General features: G+C 46.0%; 2 protein-coding genes across 2 annotated transcripts in view; both read right to left on the bottom strand.

The window, feature by feature from the left end:
* Positions 1-23,491, bottom strand: part of LOC102228648 (carbonyl reductase [NADPH] 1-like) — a 31,835-nt gene that overhangs the window by 7,251 nt on the left and 1,093 nt on the right. The window lies entirely within an intron of this gene.
* Positions 127-23,469, bottom strand: cbr1 (carbonyl reductase 1). Its single transcript, XM_005809527.3, has 7 exons — positions 23,370-23,469; positions 22,618-22,750; positions 21,080-21,249; positions 20,753-20,860; positions 19,894-20,102; positions 787-840; positions 127-685 (listed from the first exon to the last, which is right to left on the bottom strand). The coding sequence occupies exons 2-7, from the start codon at positions 22,728-22,730 to the stop codon at positions 512-514; spliced, it is 828 nt and encodes a 275-aa protein (XP_005809584.1). The 5' UTR covers positions 22,731-22,750; positions 23,370-23,469; the 3' UTR covers positions 127-511.

The raw sequence follows: 23,491 nt of genomic DNA, 5'->3' as shown, positions 1-23,491 counted from the left end.
CAAGTTGGATCTGATCGACCCAATACAAAATAACTACAGTCAGAAACCGACAGTTGTTTTGTCAGTCACTTTATTAGTATTTTTGATCAAGAGCTGTTTGAAAATCTTTAATAAATCAATGCAGTTAGGAAAAAAATATTTTATTGTAGAAAAACATTTTCACTTTTTATTTTAGAACAGGTAACTTCATCACATTAAGATAATTGGAAATTTTCCAATGTAGTAACAGTGAGAAATAATAAAGGCAAAAATAAACTTGGTCAGAACTTTAAACATTCAAATACTGAAGGCATTTGAAGTAACAGGCACAAAAACATCACATTGGTTTGATTATTAAAGCAATAAAGCACCTTTGAAAAATGACCTACAGAAGAGCATTATTTAATATAGAAGACATTGGTTCATTATTAGATTCCTGAATGCTAATGTTGCTAAAATATGGAAATAGCAAAAGAATTTGACCTTATTAGACTAGTGTTTGTTTTTTTAAACATGAGCTGCCTGCAGGTTTTCACCACGGCTTAACTTCCTTCTCAGAGACGAACTTCCCGTGGGGTTCAGCTGCTTCTGCCGGAAGCAGAGCCAGGTACACCGGCGTGACGGCGCCCTCGTCTGGAGACTTGGGGGCTTTTGGACCGGCCATGTCTGTGCGCACCCATCCAGGACAGCAGGCATTGAGCAAAATCTGAGTTACAGTAAAACACAAGATTCATGCCAGCAGTTTGACTTTCCTAAACACAGAGTGAATGGAAATGATCATAAAAAAATAAAGACAAAGTGAGATACCCCGTCATTTGGTCTCTCCTTAGACAGACGACGAGCCAGGATCATGGACAGCGTCTGAAGGCACACAGAACAGAAACGCCTCAGACAGAGAATTTAACTCTTTACTGTTTATGAACAGAACTCCAAGCCTACTAATAATCCGAAAAGTAAAGTAAGGTAATTTTATTTATGTAGCACATTTTCTGCAACAAGGCAGTTCAAAGTGCTTTACGTGAATTAGAAAGAAATACAACAAAACAACAAACCAAAGGAAAGAGCAAAAGAAGAAAAAAGAAAAACAAAAAAGTATAACTCCATATTTAGGAATATGTAATCTGTGATTTATAAACCAGTAGGGGTTTCTCTGAATTCTTGTTCTGATAATATTGATCTAATATAGTTTCTCTAGATAAGCCAATAGGAGTTTCTCTAGATTCTAAGTTTGCTCTCATTCATGAAGTACATGCTCCTATTTTAAGTATATGTACTCCATAATTTATAAGCTAGAAGGAGTTTCTATGGATAATAATAAGCTAAGTATTAGTCACTCTAAAGTAATAAAAGTGTTGGTTCTCCATGTTTGATTCTATAAAGTAGATGGTGTTAAATGTTGATCTAAGGTAGTGAGCAGTTTCTCTAGATGAGTTTCTCTGGATTCTAAGTTTGTTCTATTTCTGCAGTATATAAACTAAATGTTCCTGTTCTGGGCTGCTAAGCAGAATAAGGATAGCTCATAAAACATCCAAGAACCTGTAACAGTTGACAGTAATTGACTGGTTGAAGTGGATGCTTAAGTGTTCCATCACTTAAGGACTACAGAACACCAAACCTGCCATAACAACAAATAAATACAGAAATAAATAACTAGCTTAATGAATGACTTACTTCCCTAATAAAAAGTGTAACAAATAAATTAATGTATCATTAAATGCAATAAAATTTTAAAAATTGATTCCATAATAGATCAATAAATCTGAGAAATTTATATTTGTACTTTAATCCAAATATTATAATTTATCTCCATGTTCTTATTCTCCATTAACGAATATTGTTTCTTGACTTTTTAGCAAATTTGACTTTAATGATGTATTGTTTCTTTCCAGCCCCTTAATTTCCTTACAAATATATTTTTATTTTTTCTTAAACATTTTTCTGTTAAGTTCACATAGCTGCTTTTGATGCTTAATTCCAATTTTTGGCTGACATAAATTTTTTTGTGTGTGTAGTCGTTCGTACTACTAACTAAATGTGACCACAACCAGACTTCTTTGTGAACGTTTTTCAACCCCAAAAATCCCTGACACGCAGAAGAAGAACGTTGACGTCACGCAACAGCACATGGATTGTGGAAGTGATAATGGATGCTGCCATCTATGGATCGATTTTAAAGTTATTGAGCAGTTGAAGTCGACAGTATTGTCACAAGATTGTAAACAGAAGAAGGAAGGAACATTGACTTTTAGAGCAGAATTATGACATCTCAACTAAATTATGTAAAAGTCGGATAAAATGTGAAGTGACTGTTTTGACTACTGAAATTTGAAAACTATCTGATATGTGTCAGATTTTAGACCACATATGGAAGTGACAAAATCACTTTTTTTTGGGCGCGTGAAAAGATTGCACTTTGGCTGTTCAGACTGCAATTTAAAGGTCGGCTTTGAATCTGATTGGCCCGTAGTGTGAATTTAGCCTAAGTTGTCTTTTCCATCGCAATGTGAAAACACAGGGAGAAGCTTTTTGGAACAGCTGGTACAAAAATCTAACTTCTCTCATGTTGTTGCTAATTAACTTTGGTGTTTTGAAGATTTGACATTTTAAGGAACCTCAATGTTAAATTAGCGTCTTTAAACATTGTCAAGAAAACTGGCATAAGGGTATGAGATCTTTCCAGGCACACGCAGAAAAAGATGCATAATGGCTTGGAAGAAATAAAGTAATCTTGTGGTTTGATTAAAAGTTAATTAAGTTGAATATGTCTGAATAATATGAGTATAAGTAATCACTCAATAACTTTCTGCAAAGAATCTCTGATTAAGGATCTGTAATGATTTAACTATGTAATGATTATGTTTAATGATTTATTGTCAATGAATATGAAGTTGAAATCATTTGAAAGTAATTCAAACAGGTTTAACAACAGGTTGAATGTGGTTACTGAGTTGTAATAGAGGAAAGTGAGATATAGAAAAGAGGAGAATGCAGTACAGCCCTGAAAACAGGAAATGTCGCAAGCAGTTCTGAACAGATGGCCAGGGCGCACAGGATGGGTGGTGCGGTGAGTTTGGCTGAAGCAACAGGTTTGGGAAAGTACGGACAGGTTGGGAAACGTTGGGGACTTTTTCACGAAAAACAGCAGATGTTCAGGAAGTCACGTAGACCAGAAGCTCCCCATACACATACATGGTGGAGAAGTGTATAAAAACGGGCTGCAAAGAGGAACCGACTGTTCCCAGTCCGGCGGCGCAGAAGAAGAGACAACCTGCAGGAGCAGATTGAGCTACGGACCGCACTTCAGAACTACGGGGGAGCTCGGACTTCACACCGCCAAGAAAGGACTGGGTCCCATCGCCCCATCTCTAGTTCTTCATTCGACCGTCGGTCTCGTCTCAACCCAGCAATTTCAACTCTGCAACAAGACTTGGAGGAAGGACAAAGGTCCCTCAGGGATGAGGAACTGGGTTTTGCAAAAGGATTCGGACCCGTTCTGCTTTGTTTCCTTTCTAAGGAGGATTTTTCCACACAAGGCAAAGACCTCAACCAAGGATGCTAGAAATTCCTGTTGCCAAAAGATCCACCATCGTCTGGGTATGAGTTGAATCTGCTCATTGAAATTCCATTTCAGAACGTGCGACTTAAAGTTAGGGAAAGGAGACAGGGTAGTAGGATTGTATATGTAAATTTTATTACACTGTTTTTGAATTATATACGATTGATTATTGATTTGTATGTCGCATATCCTTGCTTAAGCTTGCTTAATAAATTTATACTATAAAATTCTAATGAGGTTGGTGGACATTGGAATTAATAGAGTCATTTAATCTTTGTTCAGTTCTTTTAATTAAGGTAAAACTAATGTACATGATTCCAGTAAATAGGAGGCTTCATAATTTCCTTTGGTGAGAATAAATAATGACCCTGGGACTTACATCTAAGTCACTAAACATAATCTAGCCGGTTCCAAGTGCAAGTTATGATTTAGAAAGTGGGCTACCGTTAACAGAAGTGGTTATTGGAATTATGCAGCTGTGAGGGCTACTCAGCTGATTGTTTCTTAACTGTAAAGGGTCATAACTTCTGGATTGGAGGTAGTTAGAGCTAGACGAATCACTTTCGCCACCAGTTTAAATAGATTATCTCTTATAGAGTACTTTTAGGGTAATACCCAGGTCTCAGAGATTTTCCGGACCTGTTAGACAGAGAACTGGTCAGTAGGCAGCCCTGGGACGTAGTGAGGAGTGGGCGGGGCTGACTATTGCAGGATAACCTTCATGGCGCCCAACGTGGGGCGGCGCACAACTGAGTAGGCGGGCCCCAAAGATACCAAGTCAGTAAAAACAGATGTGAGACTCTGAATAGCTCACTTGGGTTACTAACTCTTGGGGAAAAGAGTTAGTGGTGACTGATAAGGCCATCAGTCACAACCCTTGCAGTAACTGTATAGCATACAGGTGAGGGAAAGCTTCTACTGAGGATAGAATGACCAAATCCAGACAGTGAAGCCAGTAGCCAACACAGCCTGGACCCATCCCTACTCGAAAGCGCAAAGAGAGGCTTTGGGGGATAGGCGACTCGAAGACAAAGACAACTATGAGCGAAGAAGAAGAAGGAGGGGAACTGGATCCCCTGCAAAAGCCAGCAATGGGACAAGGGGCAAGCGACATCAGCCGGGACTGGAGGAATCATCAACCTAGTCTTTCCCAATCCACGTTATTACAATTCCCTGTGAAGCTGATATTACTCGGTGATGGATTGGATTCCTGGACTGAGATAAACAAGAAGGCTTTCTTTGAATCTCACTACACCCTCGACAAGGAGGTGGCTCAGAGAATGATGAAGCACTTAGTGCGAACTCGGATATATTTTTGTACCCAGCTTGAGAGTGGCCACCGACTGGGGGTCGTCCGATGCCCGGTGCGGGTGGCTAAGAAAGCAGAGGTTAAAGAATGGCTGGAATGGTTCGCTGATCTCCTTGAAAAATGGGAATTTGGCAAATTGCGAGTTATCTACAGCCCCTCCGAGAAGTATGACCGCGTAGTAAAAACAGCTACCTTGGCGGCGGGCATCGACGGAATCCTGGTGGACCCAAACGCCAAGGGGGTGAGCCAGTACAAAGACTACACTGAGGCCATGCAGAGACTTTCAACCTACAAAGAAGGCAAGGAAAAGGAGCAAGCCCTCGAAGAGGCAGGGTCGGAGGTGGCTGAGCCCCCGTCCCGACTCCCCAGCAGAACCACGACGCCGACTCGCCAGCAGAAGCAACCTCCGAGGGATCTGATAGACCTGACGGGCGGCGGCGACGACAACGACGGCGGTGACAGCAACGACGGCGGTGACAGCAACGACGGCGGTGACAGCAGCGATGGCGGTGACGGCAACGACGACAACGACGGAGGCATCCCTGCTCAACCGGGTCCATCGCGGAACGAGGAGATCCCCCCCGATCAGTCGGATGAGGACGACCCCGAGGGAGCGCTCGTTGGCAGACTCACAAAGGAGCAGTGGAAGGATGCAGCCGAGGAGTGGTCCCCTCAACGGGACCCGGAGCTCGGGTTTCATCCCCGAGTCCACAGCACGGAGAGGAGGCATCTACTGCCACCTACAGAGACCCCAGCGGCCAGCAGTTCCGACGAGGACGAGGAGGAATCGGACGAGGAACAGCGGGGCCCCGGCCGCCCCAAGAAGAAGACTCAGAAATCGGACACCTGGAGGATGGCCCGAGAATTAGCCGAAATACCACCGGGGGCCAGCAACTTTAGACTGCAGACCGGCCTCCGGATTTATCAGGTTATTGGAAGAATATGGGATCTTGAGGGTGACGGACTGATTGTGTTCACCAATGACCGATACAAGATCCACAATCGAAAATTCAGACGCAGCCTTGAGAACCAAGCAGGGCAATGTTACACAGCAGATTTAAGATTGCTGGGAGCTACTTGTAGCCCAAAAACAAGGGGAGAAGTAGTCTTGATGAACGGCTATAGTCTCCCTCACGGGGCTGTAATCCTGGTCCCGATTGACGTTTACCGAGAAGGAGAGAGTCTGGAGGAATATCGGAAGAAGATGTGGCACGGACTCGAGCGGGGCCTGGTGGCAGCCAGCAACGAATGCATGAGAAGAGTGATAGTGAGTGTACAGGGACTGAGATCGCCAGATCTGCCAAGGGACACCGCCAGATCAATTGCGGAGAACGGAGTGGTGAATATAGCCAACACCAACAGTCATTTCTTTGTGTTCAAAGAAGTGGTGGTGGTGGTTGACCCCCGTCTGCATCGACTCCGCACTGAGCAAGGGGTGAAATTGGCAGCTGAGATGGAGGAGCAATGCCGCATTAGCCATCCATCGCAAGAAATCAAGAAATATCCCTTAAAAATTCCCCAGAGTGAGGTTTCAAACACCACCCAGATAGGTAAAGCCAAGGCCGTGCAGCCACCCAGGATAAAGATAAAGGAGGCACCTGTTGAACCAGGGTTCTCCGCAGCAAGGTATGTCAAGGAGTTCTCGTTTGAAGAGAGCCGCAGTGAACTGAAAAAACCCAATGCGGGAAAAGTTAAGAATAAGCAGCCGACGGTCCCGAAGGAAGAAGGACCGATGAAACCAGCTAAGATTCGACCGCTGAACTCCCCCAGGAGAGAACCTCTTCGACGACAGCAGTATGAGGACATCAGCGACTCGGAGGACGAAGAGGAGCAACCGGAGATCGAACATCCTGGAGAAGAAGAAGAGGAGAGCGATAACGGCAGCGTCTTCTCCGACCCAAAGCAACTACCGGCCGAGCATAAGACACTCCGAACAGGACAGCACCGGGGTAAGAAGAAAGAAATAGAAACCTTTGACATCGAAGGATCTTCTGAGAGACTGGCAAGAGACGTGACCTGGGGTCCCGTGCAGGCTAAGGACGGACGGCGTACGTATGTACCAGAAGTCGGCCAGACCGAGTACCAGATCCCGGCAGGATGGGCCAGCAGATTGGGAGACCGTGTGCTGCTCGAGGTGGAAGCGACAGTCGGAGAATGGGCTAACATCCTGATGACACCATCCTGCTCTACACTGACAGCACACTATTCCCTGACTACCAACTTCAGGAATGCATACATTGGAATTATGTATGATGTGATGCTGCGACGACTGAAGAAAGCCGCCTTCAAATACTCCAGGGAGGCTCGACAGAAGCTGGACGAAGTGTCGGCTGATGAAGAGGAACCTCAGGCGACGTCTTCGGAGCCAGGACCACAGATCCCGGTGAGATCACCAGGGGCGTTGACTCAGCTACCTGCCACTAATACGGGACAGGATGCTTACGCCGAATTGAAGAATCTAAGGCTGGTAATTAGGAGTAAAAACGTAGACGAAAACAATGAAGAATATCTAAAAGATGTTTGGCCAACTGTGTTGTCTACCACCAACCACGAGGGAGCCAAAAAGTTGTGGCTGACCAGCGTGACCTCGGACCCGATGGTTGGAACAGATTCAGCACAGAGCAACTATGAAAGGCTGGTGTTGGAGGACATGGATGATGAAGAGTCCCAGGTGAAGAGAGCCAGAGGACGGCTGGACAAGGGAAGCCGGTTGGAACCGCTGTGGCACACACTTAAGCAGACCGTTTCCCCTGCGAGATATGTGAAAGTATTGCGTGAGGTGACAAAAGGACGCAGAGGAGAGATCGTGTTCGTGAAGTTGCCAGTGAGAAGCACGACGGTCGCTCAGATGGATGTAGCGGTGCAGGGATTCGACCTGGAACAACAGTACTACGAGGACAAAAGGAAGAAGGAGGCTAGCCAACCGGCAAAGCCACCTGGAAGGGTTAACATCAGACAACCATCCAACTTCCAGGGTAGACCGTTCCAGCAAGGAGCACCGCCATCCAACTTCCAGAGCAGACCGTTTCAACAAGGAGCACCGCCACCCAACTTCCGGAACCGACCGTTCCAGCAGAAACCACCAGGACCACAAGGGAAACCGACCAACCCTCCGGCTTCATCAAACCAGCCAGGAAAAGGTCAGTTCCTGACAGATGAGGAGTATAGGAAATTGAGCCCAGAAGAGAGGACGGCCCTCCGTGAGTCCCGTAAAGCCGGGGCCGGAGGGTCACCAAAGTAATGGCATCCAGGTCGCGGGTCATTTTAGAAAATGCCTACTGGGAGGGGGACGAAATCTATGCTAAAGTGGAAGGAGTGCCCTACCTAGTGGACACCGGAGCGGAGGTGTCGATGACCCGCAAAGACCTAAAAACAGCAGGACACCTGAAGGTTCAGTTTGCCAATGGGAAAATAGAAGAAATGCCGTATGGGACCTGGAAAGGAGTAGTGTGGGTGAAAGGTCCCTACAATCTCCTCACAGTAAAAGACTTAGACGAACTCAGTAAAAAGAAAGGCACACATCGCCGACTGGAGCGAAGGCTGACGAGCTTGAAAGCAAGGTTGGTGAAAGTCGGCCCGACCCAAACAGGATCAGAAAAACAAGACTGGTACAAACCGGTCGACATACCAACGGTGACAGAACAGAAACTTGAAGAGAGTGACTTCTCCCCGGCTGGGAAAGAGAAGCTGCGTGAAATCATCGCTACAGCACAGGTAGCACGGTTCAAAAATGATTGTGGAGATTTGGGCCCAAAGTTTGTTCATCACATCGAAGGTGGGGTTCATCCACCTGTTCGGCAGTACCCGTTGAACCCAGGAGCAGTCGAGGAGATGGACAAGATCGTGAAGGAACTGGGTGCCCTAGAGATCATCAGAGAGGAACTCAACCCGATCACCAACAGCCCCATCCAGGCGGTGAAGAAACCTGAATCGGCTGGAGGGGGTTGGAGGCCAGTTATCAACTTCAAGGCCCTGAATCGGAGAACAATAGCAAACCGAGCCAGTTTGATCAATCCACAAGGAGCGTTGAAAACTCTTCGAGTCAAAAAGTTCAAGTCCTGCATCGATCTAGCCAATGGATTCTTCTCCCTACGCCTCGCCAGACAGTCGCAAGGTAAAACTGCATTCACCCACAAAGGCAAAAGCTATGTGTGGCAAAGGTTACCCCAGGGGTACAAGAACTCCCCAAACGTGTTCCAGTCAGCAGTGATGGAAGTACTGGGGGACGTAGGTGCTACTGTGTACATTGACGATGTTTTTATTGCTGATGACACAGAAGAAGAACACCTAGAAAGGCTACGAAAAGTGGTTGAAAATCTCACCAAGGCAGGTCTGAAACTAAACCTCAAGAAATGTCAATTTGGACAATTCCAGGTTAACTATCTGGGTTTCCAAGTCACGTCGGACTTGGGACTCTCGGATGGGTACAGAGAAAAGCTGACGAACATTCAACCACCACAGTCAGAAAATGACTTGCAGAAAATATTGGGACTGTGCAACTATGTCAGAGACCATGTACCCAACTATCAGAAATATGCCAAACCCTTGTACCACTGCCTGAGGAAAAGTGAGGACGATGAGAAAGACGGAAAAAGGCCCTGGGTTTGGACAGCAGCCAATCAACAGAACCTAGAGGAACTGAGAAGGGCCATTCAAGCAGCTGTGAGATTGGAGCCAAGGAGTTTGTCAGAAAGACTGGTGGCAGAGATCAGCTGCGAGAATGACGATGCCATGATCAAAGTGAGTAACGAAAATGGAGGCTTGGTTACCCTGTGGAGTTACACCCTAACTTCTGTTGAAAAGAAATACCCGCAGGAAGAGAAAGAGCTAGCGGTGTTAGCCCGCTATTGGGGTGTGCTGAAAGATTTGGCACAAGGACAACCAGTTAAAGTCATCACACAAAGCCAAGTTCACAAGTACCTAAGAAAAGGGACTGTGGAAAGTACTAAAGCGACCAACACTCGGTGGGGAAGATGGGAGGACATCTTGCTGGACCCGGAGCTTGAAATTGGGCCAGCACAACCCACCAGCAAGAAACGAACACAAGAGACACCTGAAAAGCCAGGACAACCGGAATGGACAATCTACACCGATGGATCCAGAAAGGGGTCCGACCAGTCGGCATACTGGGGATTTATTCTGAAGCAGGATGGCAAAGAGAAAAGCCGCCAGAAAGGAAAGGCCCCCGGTAGTGCTCAAGCCGGAGAAGTGACGGCAGTACTGGAAGGATTGCTGGAGCTGGTGAAAAGGAAAATCAAAAGTGCCAGGTTAGTAACCGACAGTTACTACTGTGCTCAGGCCCTTAGAGAGGACTTGGCCATTTGGGAAGAAAATGGTTTCGAGACAGCAAAGGGCAAGCCAGTGGCACACAAAGATTTGTGGAAAAAGATTGCTGAGCTGAAGCTGCAGTTGGAGATAGAAGTGCAGCACCAAAGAGCACACACGCATGAGGGAGCTCATTGGCGTGGGAATGATGAAGTGGACTGTTATGTCCAACAAAGGAAGATCGTCTTTGTCGGTACCGAGAAGTGGGACAGAACTCCCAAAGGACGGGAGGTCCCAGAAGAATACGTGGTCGAGGTCGTGCGGAGCGTGCATGAGGCCCTTGGACATGCAGGCGTGCGACCTACCCGTAAGGAACTGGAGGAGCAAGACCTTTGGATCCCAGTGAAACAAGTCCAACGCGTGCTAAGGGACTGTGAAGTGTGTGGTCAACACAACGCAGGTCGCCGAGGGCAGCGGATGGATGGGTTGTCCATCAAAAGCACGGTCCCCTGGGGCTCAGTCTGCATGGATGTTGCAGGTCCCATGGGGATAACAGGAAGGAGAGGTGAAAAGTACCTCTTAGTGCTGGTGGATTCTATGTCGGGGTTTGTAACTACAAAAGCAGCCAGGAAAGCAAACGGCAATAGCGTTGTCGGCATGCTGGAACAAGTATGCAGTGCCCTGGGAATCCCGAAAGAGCTGCGCACGGACAATGGGACTCATTTCCGTAATTCACAGGTTGACCAGTGGTGTCAGAAGTATGGAGTAATGCGAGTTTACTCGCCACCCTACACCCCACAAGCCAACGGAGTGGTGGAACGAGCCATTGGGTTAGTAAAAAGCTGGATAGCTAAAAATGCTAACACCAACAGTTGGAGCACCCAAGCGGTGGAAATAGGGCAGGCCCTGAACGACAGAAGCAGAGCCGAGAGGCCCGCCCCTGCGATGGAGCTCAACCAACGGCCGTTCACCACGAAGGAAGTGGGGCGGGGCTCCAGCGACAAAAAGGAGAAGCTGACGCCCAGAGTGCCATTCCGAGAGGGACAGCGCGTGTGGGTCAAAGCAAGAGAGCAACCTGTGCATGCAGCGGTGAAACCCAAGTTTGAGACAACTGACATTGTCAAGCAAATACTGGATAGGAACACAGTATTGCTAGAAAGAAAAGGGATCCAGGGAGTTGAGCAGCTCAAGCCAGTTCCTGACTAAAGTGAAACAGAAGCCGGTGAAATGGCCAGTGAATCATGTACCATTCCACCCTATCTCGGACTGGCCACCGTGAAAGGGGTGGTTGTAATTAGAAGAACACCTTCAGGGATTTGGGCAGGACGAGCCCTGAAGAAATTGGATTGGGCTAAAAATGGAGTCCTGTCGGAGGAGAGAGAGATGCTGGTATGGGGGAAAGCTAAAAGCGGCTGTCCGGTTTGTTTAACAGACCACCATCTCCCCATTATCTGGGAAGGACCGGGCCGTGAGAAGCCAAGGCACCAGGGGGCTACCGCAGAGATGCTACAACATCTTCGCGTCTCCCCGGTCACGGTATTGAACAATACAGTCTGTGGGAACTGCCGAGTGGGTTACCTGCCCCGGCTTAAGTTGGAAACCCAATGGGGGTGGCTCAAGGAAAAACCAAGAACTTGTTATTGCACGTGGGACGGAGATGAGCTACACCACTGCCCTGTGTGCAAGGAACAGCTGAGGAGCGGAGAGGTAACACTGACAGGCGAAGCTGAAGGGTGGCAAGTGACAAGGTTTTACAGCTCGCTGCGATATTACAGAACCTATGGGCAAGTGCAGCCGAACTATGGGAGCTCCATACCGATAATATTACCAGGACCTTCCGCCCCTCCGAACACTCCAGAGGAACTGGACCCATGGGTGTGGAAGAGGGAAGAAGGGCCCCATGATGTCCTGTGGGATTCTGTTCAAGCCGCCTGGCCATATGACGCTGCTAGAGCATCCCTGTCATTTCCACCATTGAATGCCAACCACTCTCCTGTGGTCTTCCGGGTACATCGGCCTCATGCATACCAACCATCAGCTGAGGAGCTAAGTGCACTCCCAGATGACGCCCGAGAGCAAGCCGTTAACGGTGGGTGGACAGGCCCCTGGGAACTGACCACCTGGGCACATCTAATTTTGGAAGTCATCAATGACTGCACGATACCCATAGTGGATCTGCCGGATGTACCAAGGGAAGATGGGGTACGCAGCTCAGATATGTATTACTACACCACTGAGGTGGACGGATGGGGCAGCAATGCGGTGAGACCAAAGGAGAAGTCTTGCCTGTACTGGGTGACAGCGGAATCCCAGTTTCGGGATGGAGTTTTGCAACACCCGGGAGGCGTGGCTCACAGGGCGGGTACGCCCTCTGATCCTAGCACCTCCTGTCAGGTCCAGCTGTCAGTACGCATGATCACCGTCCCCTATAAAGGGATCTACTCAGTCGGAGTAGCCATCAAAAGGGTACCAGACGAGCAGACTTACGCCACCGTGTCCAGTACGGAGCCGAAGCCTCCCAAGAAGAAACCCAAAACTCACGCCTGGCAGAAGCTCGCCTCAGCATTTCCATGGAGAAAGACAAACCAAGACTGATGGACGCACCGGAAGGAGGAAAACGAGTCGTCGAGTCTGCAGGTCAGCAAAAAACCAAAAAACGAAAGGGGAGACAGTGTTTTGTGACTAGATTGTTCAAAGTGGGGGTTGGAGTCTCATCGGGACTATCAGACAGAGGCCCGTTTTTAAAACTCCCTACCACCTCCATTCTACTAGATATGCCAAGAGAAGATTTCACTGTTTCCAATCCGCTCACCGAGGCCTATTTTCTCAAGTATCTCATATATCTCCGACCCACCAATTTCCAAAACGTAAAACAGGTGGGGGAAAGTGAAGAATACACGACGCCCCCTTCCACGAAGCCACATTTATTTATCCCTACCGCACCGCCTGCTTGGCAAGGACGAGGGTCCGGTAACACGGTCCATTATGCATCAACTTCACCTATGTGCCCAAGATCCTTGCCATGGACTTTTAATACAGTGTATTTCAGGGTACGGGGGATCGAGCTACGGATTAGGTGGGGTCCCCATTATCTTGAACCACTGCAAGGACTGTATTGTGAAATTTCACTCAATGACATGGTCATTTGGACCACTTCACGAAGTATGGCGAGAACTATAGTAAAGAGGGAAATAAATCCAGAATGTTATATATTTAATAACACCAGGCTTCCATTAAAATTGGAAATAGACAGGGTCTACCCCAATCCACCACACCAGAGGATTTTTACTCCGTCAACCTGGGGGTACCGCACCAGACTAATTCTGCATGGACAATCATTGTACACCTACATCTCAGTACCTGCCCCAATAGGGTACAAACACGAGGCCTGGTATGACCAGGCGCTGAAAACTGGCACCGCCCAAGGCCCGTTTCCTCGGCCGGACTACTGGAGGGTGTTCCACTGGAAGTGGGTGTGGAGGGGGTTGGAGCCTGACTTACCCTACCCCTCTCCCATATATACAGCCCTGCAGCAGAGAAGGGCCACCAGACGGGTTGGAAAGAACCCTGCCAACCAGGGCCACCTCAACTCTTTGAGAAAAATCTGTACAGCGCCTGACACAGCGGATCCCAGAGAAGCACTAATCTGGCCAGGATGGATGCTATCGGCATGAGGCGTAAGCCTACAGACCCGGAGTTGCTGGATGTCACATCGGATTCAGACAGCTCTACTGACACTGACGACGACTCGGAAACCTCTAACGAACCTTTGCTACGGAAAACGACTACGATAACCGGAAAATCCCTATGCCTGAAAGGGCTGCTAACGCTTCTTGCCCTGCTGTTTGCTGCTGCTGTTCTTGCTACTATCTTCTACTTCATCGGAGTTGGACCGTGGTATCTTACGCATACAAGAGTCACCTATGGACATTCCAAGTACGCTAACTTCAATTGTTGGAATACAAGCACCACGGCTATTTTTGTACCATGGAACAACGAAACATCTGTCCAGAACCGAACCGGGCTGTTCGCCAAAGACAACGGGAAAAAGTACGTGGAACGCCGAGCTTTCGGATTGAACGACTCCATTCTGGACGACCTTCTGAATCGCACTTGGGAGATCTACAACTATGACTTCCTCGACACCGGCGTGCTCTGCTGGATACGGGTTCTGCAAAACAAAGAACGACGGACCGTCAGATGCAACTGGATTCACCCGGACCGAGGTATGCCAGAATGGCATTGCAATATGGCTTGTCGATCGCTGCTACTGTTGCCAAACCAAGGGTACTGGGATACAGAAGTAGTATACCCAGCCCCACACAGGTCCTCAGGCTGCCGAGCCTGGCTTCCCCGAGAGGAGTTTTGGGGAGATTATCACCTGAACTGCAGGGTGGATGACACCATCCCAACCGCACCGCCGGGGAACTGGACCTTTCGAAATGCCTCCCGAAGTACTTTTCCAGTCAACACAATGACGCCGCCTACACCTGATACTTTGACTAACATGACGGCTTTTCTGATCAGGCAAGGACCTAGACGGTTTATGTATGAAAACGATCAAAAGCACTGCTACAACCACCACTTTCGTTGGTTAAATCCTTGCCTCTGGAACAAGTTTGTGAAATGTGCAGGACAGAATTATATAGTATCAGCCATAGAAGAGTACTGGGCTGATTTTTGGCACTCTACACGTCCACTCCGTACAGAAATTGAACCCTGGCTGAACAACACGTTCCCGTGGACGTACATAGCCGAAGACCAAACGTTCTTTATGGGAGACTTCCCAGAGGGGACAGTTCGTTCTCACACTGGATTAACGGATCTATACATTGCTAACTTGCGTACGCAGCGCCTTCCGACTCCTGATGACCTTCTCACCGTTCCTAAAACGGACTTTGCAAAAATTGACACGTGTGTTGCAAAAAGAATTTTTCAGAGCCTAAATGACACCTGCTGGAAGAAAACCCTCTCATCGCCACGGTGCGACCTCTGGCAGGTTGGCAGCGCTCTTCACTCTACCTGGAGGTATAACTGCCCTGATCCTGATAAAGCTCCTACGGCTAAATGGGCCCTACGAGCCTGGTACGAGGATTACTATCGAAAATGGGACTACGAGTGGTGGGGACTCCAACAACATGAGTTTGAAGCCTGGATAACACCATGCCTTACAGAATCAACAAACTATTGGGTACAGTACCAGTACATTGCTACGGTCTACTCTAAGGAACGCATGATTTGGCCTGGGATTTTTTGGAGACCGGACAGTTACGTCAGCCCAAGACCATGGCGCATGACTTGTAGAAACAACACCAGAAATATCCTTGAATGTGTAATAGGTTTGGCCAGACGACCCTGCGGAGGGCTCCGAGGTTGGGAAAGTTACTGCAAAGACCATTATGCAGATGAGTATGACACTCACTCTTCTGAGGTTACTTGGCGAAAGTTCAATGGAACATGGCGAAGGGCGATAGTGAGCGGAGGGACCTGCACCGATGCAATTCTAGGATATCATCTCCAGAAGCGCAAGAGTATACTTGGTCTTCCTGTACCGTTCATCCCAGACTCCCTTATAGCCATCGCAGAAGGACATGCTTTCCGTAAAAGTCTGTGTGATGGCAACATAGACTCAGGGTTTGACTGGGTAGGACCTAACCTTTTGTATTCCAATCTCACCTGCTCAACCACTACAGAGAATTGGCAAAAATGTGGAGAAGGCTCTGATCAACATGACTGTTACTGGTACGAGACTTTGGGGGCAACTTTGGTGGCCGTCGCCTCCGAGGTTGTGGAAGAAGTTGCTCATGTGGTGGAGGAAGGCCTCAACATTGTTGAACAATGGTTGATGAGTGCTTTGAGTCTGCTGTGGCCATACCTCTTGGGCATCCTGGGCGTAGCCGTGGCGTTGATCATCGGTAAAATCGTCCTGGAGGCGTGGCTACAAGCACTGTGTCGTTGCAAAAGGAGGGACTACCAGCCCCTCCCCCCTAAGGAGGAGCCTACTTCTGCATAAGAGAGAGAGCTGCCGTGTGCCGGCGAGCCATTCAACCTTCACCGCAGCTGCCGACAGGACCTGATCCGGAGCGACCATCATCTCACATCATGGACACCAACTCTTCGACCAACTCATCAAATCCCAACTCACTTTTTGCACCAATTCAAGTGAGTACCCTTGAGCACTTAGGGATTACCCTGGCCTGGGTAGTCTTCTGCCACACCGGTCCTTGGCCCAGGGGACATCCTATGAGGATCTTCGTCGCGCTACAAGGATATGCCAAGCTTATCCTCCGTCCAATCATTCTCCACAGATGGGGGTTGGCTTCGTCCCTCTTCGCTTGTTACCTGATGGGCCGTACTCGCATTAATTGGCGCAGGGGCGTTGTGGTCTGCCTGTGGCTCATCACCGATACCGCAGCCCTGATACTGGAATTGGTCCTGGGGGGCGCACAAGCTGCACGAACCGCCCCATTTAAGATTCTCACAGCTATTCTAGAAGGGCTTTTCGCAGTATCTATCCTCATCTACTTAGCGCGCCAGGCCTTGTCTATCAAAGGTCGGGGACGGCGACTTTGGATGCAAAAGTGGATAATTCTGGCTCTTTGGGCAACGGTTTGGGGGATCCTGGTGGTCCTCTACTGGCTTCATGAGACCTCGGACCTCGCCATTGTTGTCTGGCTGATGACCTACGCGGCAATATTCCATGATTCAGCTCATGTCTATGATCGAGGGGAACCAGCTCCAGATCATGACATTTCGGCTCCTGTGATTAATTCACCTTGGCTCGCCAAACAAGCCGGCACACGGGCTTAAACCAGCCTACTCTCTCAGCTTTCGCTTTTGCATTTTCGTCGTTGTAAGTAAATCTTATTAATCCGTAACCAAAATCATGAAGTTACCTGGGTTGCTGTTTCTCCTCAGGCACCAACCTGCTGTGTGGGATGTGGGATCGCCGCAGAATCCTATGGATTCATTTGGGTGGCATCGTCCGCCCGCTGGTGTCACAAATGCGTGAGCAGCCATTTTAATGATGTAACGGCAATTCTCTGCGCCACAGGGCTGGAGGATTTGCCCTACATAGCGGATTCCACATCTAGATCCCTGGAACGGGTGCACAAAATCGTGTGGACCTCTGCATTTGGCCTAGACGACGACGACTTTACAGCATCTCCGTTGTATACGGGACTACGGCTGCCCGTGATTCATAAGTTATGGGAACACCAACTTACTCGGCAATGCCTCCCAACTTTACATCTGTTGGATGGCCGAGTTGTGGCGGTGGGCGACTATCTTCCGCCTACACGTCCCGTGTCTCCGGATTTGTTTATCGACGTCGGATGCCAAGCCAGCAGTACGACTAACGAGAGAGGTACCCAAACTGAGAAACTCAGTTCATCTCCCCAAGCATGCCAGACTGAGGACACCCTTTCCCCTTCATCTCCATCACCAAGTGATATGGATTTCCAGGATCTGCTGGCAGAGTTGGACGGCTACTGCAACAATCCATCAACGCTGCCAGACTTCGGCATGGACTTGCCTTCGCCTCTGCAGCCTCCGCTGGAACGTTCCACCCTTTCCGTCTCAGGTGGATCTACACTTGACAACGACCTGGGCGCAGAACTCTGGCTTTCTCCGCCGTCGACTCTCACGGAGTATGAGGTTGTGGATTCCTGGACACCTTCATCGTCTCCGGTTACCTGCTATGAGCGAGACATCCTCACTATCACTTGTGATGATGGACTTGATCTCTTTTGACTTTGGACTCTGTGTTTTCTGCGAAGCACCGTCCGATCTCATGGAGGGGGTGTCAAGAAAACTGGCATAAGGGTATGAGATCTTTCCAGGCACACGCAGAAAAAGATGCATAATGGCTTGGAAGAAATAAAGTAATCTTGTGGTTTGATTAAAAGTTAATTAAGTTGAATATGTCTGAATAATATGAGTATAAGTAATCACTCAATAACTTTCTGCAAAGAATCTCTGATTAAGGATCTGTAATGATTTAACTATGTAATGATTATGTTTAATGATTTATTGTCAATGAATATGAAGTTGAAATCATTTGAAAGTAATTCAAACAGGTTTAACAACAGGTTGAATGTGGTTACTGAGTTGTAATAGAGGAAAGTGAGATATAGAAAAGAGGAGAATGCAGTACAGCCCTGAAAACAGGAAATGTCGCAAGCAGTTCTGAACAGATGGCCAGGGCGCACAGGATGGGTGGTGCGGTGAGTTTGGCTGAAGCAACAGGTTTGGGAAAGTACGGACAGGTTGGGAAACGTTGGGGACTTTTTCACGAAAAACAGCAGATGTTCAGGAAGTCACGTAGACCAGAAGCTCCCCATACACATACATGGTGGAGAAGTGTATAAAAACGGGCTGCAAAGAGGAACCGACTGTTCCCAGTCCGGCGGCGCAGAAGAAGAGACAACCTGCAGGAGCAGATTGAGCTACGGACCGCACTTCAGAACTACGGGGGAGCTCGGACTTCACACCGCCAAGAAAGGACTGGGTCCCATCGCCCCATCTCTAGTTCTTCATTCGACCGTCGGTCTCGTCTCAACCCAGCAATTTCAACTCTGCAACAAGACTTGGAGGAAGGACAAAGGTCCCTCAGGGATGAGGAACTGGGTTTTGCAAAAGGATTCGGACCCGTTCTGCTTTGTTTCCTTTCTAAGGAGGATTTTTCCACACAAGGCAAAGACCTCAACCAAGGATGCTAGAAATTCCTGTTGCCAAAAGATCCACCATCGTCTGGGTATGAGTTGAATCTGCTCATTGAAATTCCATTTCAGAACGTGCGACTTAAAGTTAGGGAAAGGAGACAGGGTAGTAGGATTGTACATGTAAATTTTATTACACTGTTTTTGAATTATATACGATTGATTATTGATTTGTATGTCGCATATCCTTGCTTAAGCTTGCTTAATAAATTTATACTATAAAATTCTAATGAGGTTGGTGGACATTGGAATTAATAGAGTCATTTAATCTTTGTTCAGTTCTTTTAATTAAGGTAAAACTAATGTACATGATTCCAGTAAATAGGAGGCTTCATAATTTCCTTTGGTGAGAATAAATAATGACCCTGGGACTTACATCTAAGTCACTAAACATAATCTAGCCGGTTCCAAGTGCAAGTTATGATTTAGAAAGTGGGCTACCGTTAACAGAAGTGGTTATTGGAATTACGCAGCTGTGAGGGCTACTCAGCTGATTGTTTCTTAACTGTAAAGGGTCATAACTTCTGGATTGGAGGTAGTTAGAGCTAGACGAATCACTTTCGCCACCAGTTTAAATAGATTATCTCTTATAGAGTACTTTTAGGGTAATACCCAGGTCTCAGAGATTTTCCGGACCTGTTAGACAGAGAACTGGTCAGTAGGCAGCCCTGGGACGTAGTGAGGAGTGGGCGGGGCTGACTATTGCAGGATAACCTTCAACATTTTTAATAATTCTTCATTTATCTGAACCCAAAGCAGCCCATAGCAGTTGATCTACATTGTGCAAATAAAAATGTAGAATTAATGATAAATAACTTTGTTCTACATAGAAATAAAAATATTCAAATAAAGTGCCATTTAATAATGCTGCAGCTACAAATTAAGTACAAAGAAATGTCAGCTCGCAGTTCTCCTTTAAGAAGCAATACTATCTTAAAACTGGTTCCATGTAACCAATCAGGTCATATTAGTTGGAAATTAAAATTCATTTCATGACCTGTAACATTTAAATCTGAAATCTGTAACAAATGATGAATATCATTTCACAGCTCTGTAAATCCTACCGTCAGTCCAGTTTTCGACACTCCGTAGGCTGTATCCGGCCAGCCATCTTGTTTGTGTTCGCCCTTTTTGGCCGCGTCAACGAATCGCTGCATCAGTACCGCCAGCTCGTCCTCTGTGATGTCGTCGCTACGGAAACGCTGCTGGAGTTCTTGACTGCAGTTGTTCAGAGTGCGGGAGCCAACAAAGCTGGAAACGTTCACAACACGACCTAAGAAACAGAGAGGACATCAAAAACTATGCACAGCATAAACATAGTGTAAGATATCTATGTTCACACCGTGAATAAATACATCATCAAAAATATCATGGCAAGGTTCTGAAAACCCCATGGTGGACAATATCAATATTATCTTAACGGGCCAGGAATGGACCCTTAAGGATCCATATACTATGTTTTATTTAATTATTTTAAATGTATTGCTTCATTTATAGATATTTCATGCCTGTCCATTTTCTCTACAGTCTATTTAAAGATAAAATAATTATGACATAGGGAATCTCAGCTGAAACTAGATGACAAAAGCAGAAGAGAATATGTTTTTAGAATCTAAAAAGATATATATATATATTTAGCTTTTTCCCCCCCTTTTATTTATTTAAATATTTTTCTTCAGTTTTAGTTATAATAATTTGTACTGATTAAAGAGTTAATTTGATTTACATCTTCAAAATGTAAATCAGCGTTACTGATGAGGATGTCCACTCCTCCGTACTTCTCCTTGAAGAAAGCAGCAGCTGTTTTAATGCTGTCCAGGTCATTGAACAGTTCCCCAAAAATATTTTGGATTTTTTTCCACCAGATTATTGATGGGATGATCAGAAACCTGTATCAAAATGGAATGAGATTTGACTGTCTACCTCCAGCTTTGATGAGAGGCATGAAGTGAGTCAACATGTCTTTGGTGGCGAAGAAGTTGGTCTTCAAAGTGACCTCAGCCTGAGTCCCAAACGGAGCCGTGTCAGCCACTAAAGAGTCAACATGATGTTAGAGTCAGGTATGAATCAATTCAAAAAGCAAAAACACAGCATTATTATTATCCCAATTGGAAAATAAATCAATTACTTTTGTGTATTACACGGATATAAATTCATTTGTTATTTTCACCACTAACGTGATTTACCTTTGGAGTAACTACAGGTATGTTTAGATGTGAGTTCATTTGATCTGCATTGTTCCAAAGCTACCTTTGAAAGCTATCCCAGCGTTATTGATGAGGATGTCCACTCCTCCGTACTTCCCCTTGAAGAAAGCAGCAGCTGTTTTAATGCTGTTCAGGTCGTTGATGTCCAGCTGGTGAAACAGAGGCTTCAGCCCCTCTGAGGCCAGAGACTCTATGGCCTCCTGACCTCGATCACTGCAAAACATTTCCATTTATTTTACGGTCAAATGTTGAAAATGTAGGTTATCTACACGTTTAGTTGTTAAACAAACTGATCTCAACTTACACCTGGTGACAAGGGTTTTACATACAAAACTTTTCAAGTAATTAATGCTAGGGGTTAGGGATGTATCGATTACAGATTTCTGACTCATCGCTGATTACCGATCTTTAAGAAACCTGACTTGCCAATTCCAAGTTTGGCCATTTGAAATTTAAATATAGCAAGAAAGTCACTGTGTTGGTTGACTATTGTTAACTGCAAATGTGCAGATATGACCTGGTGGGTCTGTCAGTCAGTTTAACCTCACAGCAGAGCAAAAAAAAAAAGGCAGTGATTAATTTTAAGAATTTTGCAGAGGTAGATAAGATCAGTGGATAAGATGGGATTCATATGCAAGTATCGGCCAATAATCAATTTTTGGGAGATCAGCCAATATTTACATGAGGAAACTGATCTCATCTACCTCTGCAACCACTGTCCTCCAGTCTACCACTGTTAACAATAGTCACCCTACTGCCAATTTAGTGACTTTGTTGCTAAATTTAGTGACTTTTCAGACAAAAAAAAGGGGGGGGAGGGGGGGGGGGAGCAAGATCGGCCAAAACTGTACTTGGCGCAGCCCTAAATATCCATCCATCCATCCATCCATCCATCCATCCATCCATTTTCTGTACACCCTTGTCCCTACATTTCGGGCGAGAGGCGGGGTCACCCTGGACAGGTTGACAGTCCATTGCAGGGCGCAGCTCTAATTAACACTATGTAATTTAATTTGAAATTATTCAGTAGGAATAATGCACATTAATGCACATTTCTGTAAATGTGCCAGAATTAGACAAAAGGCTGTTCTGTCCCTGGTCAATGCTCAAATTCTTCTGCTAAAAACAAGCAAAGGTTAAACAAACAAGGTTTATATGACTTAACTACCCAAATGTTATCAATTAATATAAAAAAAATATATTCATAAACAATAAATAAAAAAAACTATGAAACTACAACCCAATTATCATAAAATGCATAAGAAGTAATCAAAACTAAATTAGTCCTTCTCTTAGATTTTTTTGTTTGTTTTTCCTCAGTGCTTACTCTTTGGTTTCACCTGGTGAAATCTGACAGGAGGACTCAACATTCGCCCAAAAATAATAACAAAAAAATAAATAAATAAAATTTCAACACTAAACCTCTAACAACATGTCAGTCTTTTACTGAAGTTCGTTACTCATTTATGATTGTGAACAATTAGGGTGGAGAAAGACACATAATTCAAAGAGGTGAAATGAAAATAAACTTTAAGAGAAACAGTTTATTCTTGTTCAGGTGTTGCCAGGTGAGCTACCTACACATCTCTGGAAGTGAGGTAAACGTCCCCTTGGAACTGCTTGCAGAGCGATCTGACGATGGCAAACCCAATGCCTTTGTTACTTCCAGTGACAATGGCGACCTTGGTTGACATGACTGTGGTGGGAGAGAGACCTGAGGACAAAGTCCAACAATGAACAAGCTACACATTAACAAACACACACCTACAAATTACATTCCATCTTTCAAAAACGGCCTCCAAGAAGAAGGTGCTAGGTGCAAGAAGAAGAGAAGGTGCTGACATTTGGATGAATGCAGCAAGTCTCACAATGTTCATAAGATCAAAGATTGTGAGCAGATTGTAAACGGTACAGAGCCCACTTAGGGATAAGGGTTAATAATAATAATAATAATAATAATAATAATAATAATAATAATAATAATTATTATTATTATTATTATTATTATTATTATTATTATTGTGTTCCATCGCTATACATTTCCAAATACAACCTCACAGCAGATGGCGGCATTACCCCGTAAAAATAACTCAATATACCGCAAGCAGTACAAAATACGAGCATTTAAAAGAAGCTCAAATTAGGTCATACTGAGAGGGTGAGAGGGGTAAACCTGAAGATTTCGCGTCTGCTACTTGTTACATAATAATGACTTTCACTTTTTTCATGTAAGCAAAAGTGAAAGTGCTTTAGGCAACTTTACCTAAAGCAAACAATGCATAGACATAAAAAAAATTCTCAATAACGAATACAGTTTATTGAAGGCGCCTTACTTCAACTTGGAGGAGAAGCTGGAGGAGAAGCTGCACGGAGCAGTAAAAATACCAGACTGGAACGAGGAAGCGTCCAGTCAGGTGGAGCTCCACAGGAAGCGGAAGTAATAAACAGGAAATAT

Source organism: Xiphophorus maculatus, chromosome 22 (genome assembly GCF_002775205.1).
Source record: "Xiphophorus maculatus strain JP 163 A chromosome 22, X_maculatus-5.0-male, whole genome shotgun sequence".
Lineage (NCBI taxonomy): Eukaryota > Metazoa > Chordata > Actinopteri > Cyprinodontiformes > Poeciliidae > Xiphophorus > Xiphophorus maculatus.
The sequence above is the reverse complement of the archived record's forward strand: the minus strand, read 5'-3'. Positions and strand labels throughout refer to the sequence as shown.

Bases quoted from the DNA above. Each gene is read 5' to 3' on its own strand.
- cbr1 (XM_005809527.3), bottom strand. From the start codon at position 22,730: ATGTCAACCAAGGTCGCCATTGTCACTGGAAGTAACAAAGGCATTGGG. The intron at 20,103-20,752 runs GTAGACAGTCAA...TCTGTTTCTTAG, and splicing joins GCCTCTCATCAAAGCTGGAG to GTCGTGTTGTGAACGTTTCC. The intron at 686-786 runs GTATCTCACTTT...ACTGTAACTCAG, and splicing joins AGGAGAGACCAAATGACGGG to ATTTTGCTCAATGCCTGCTG.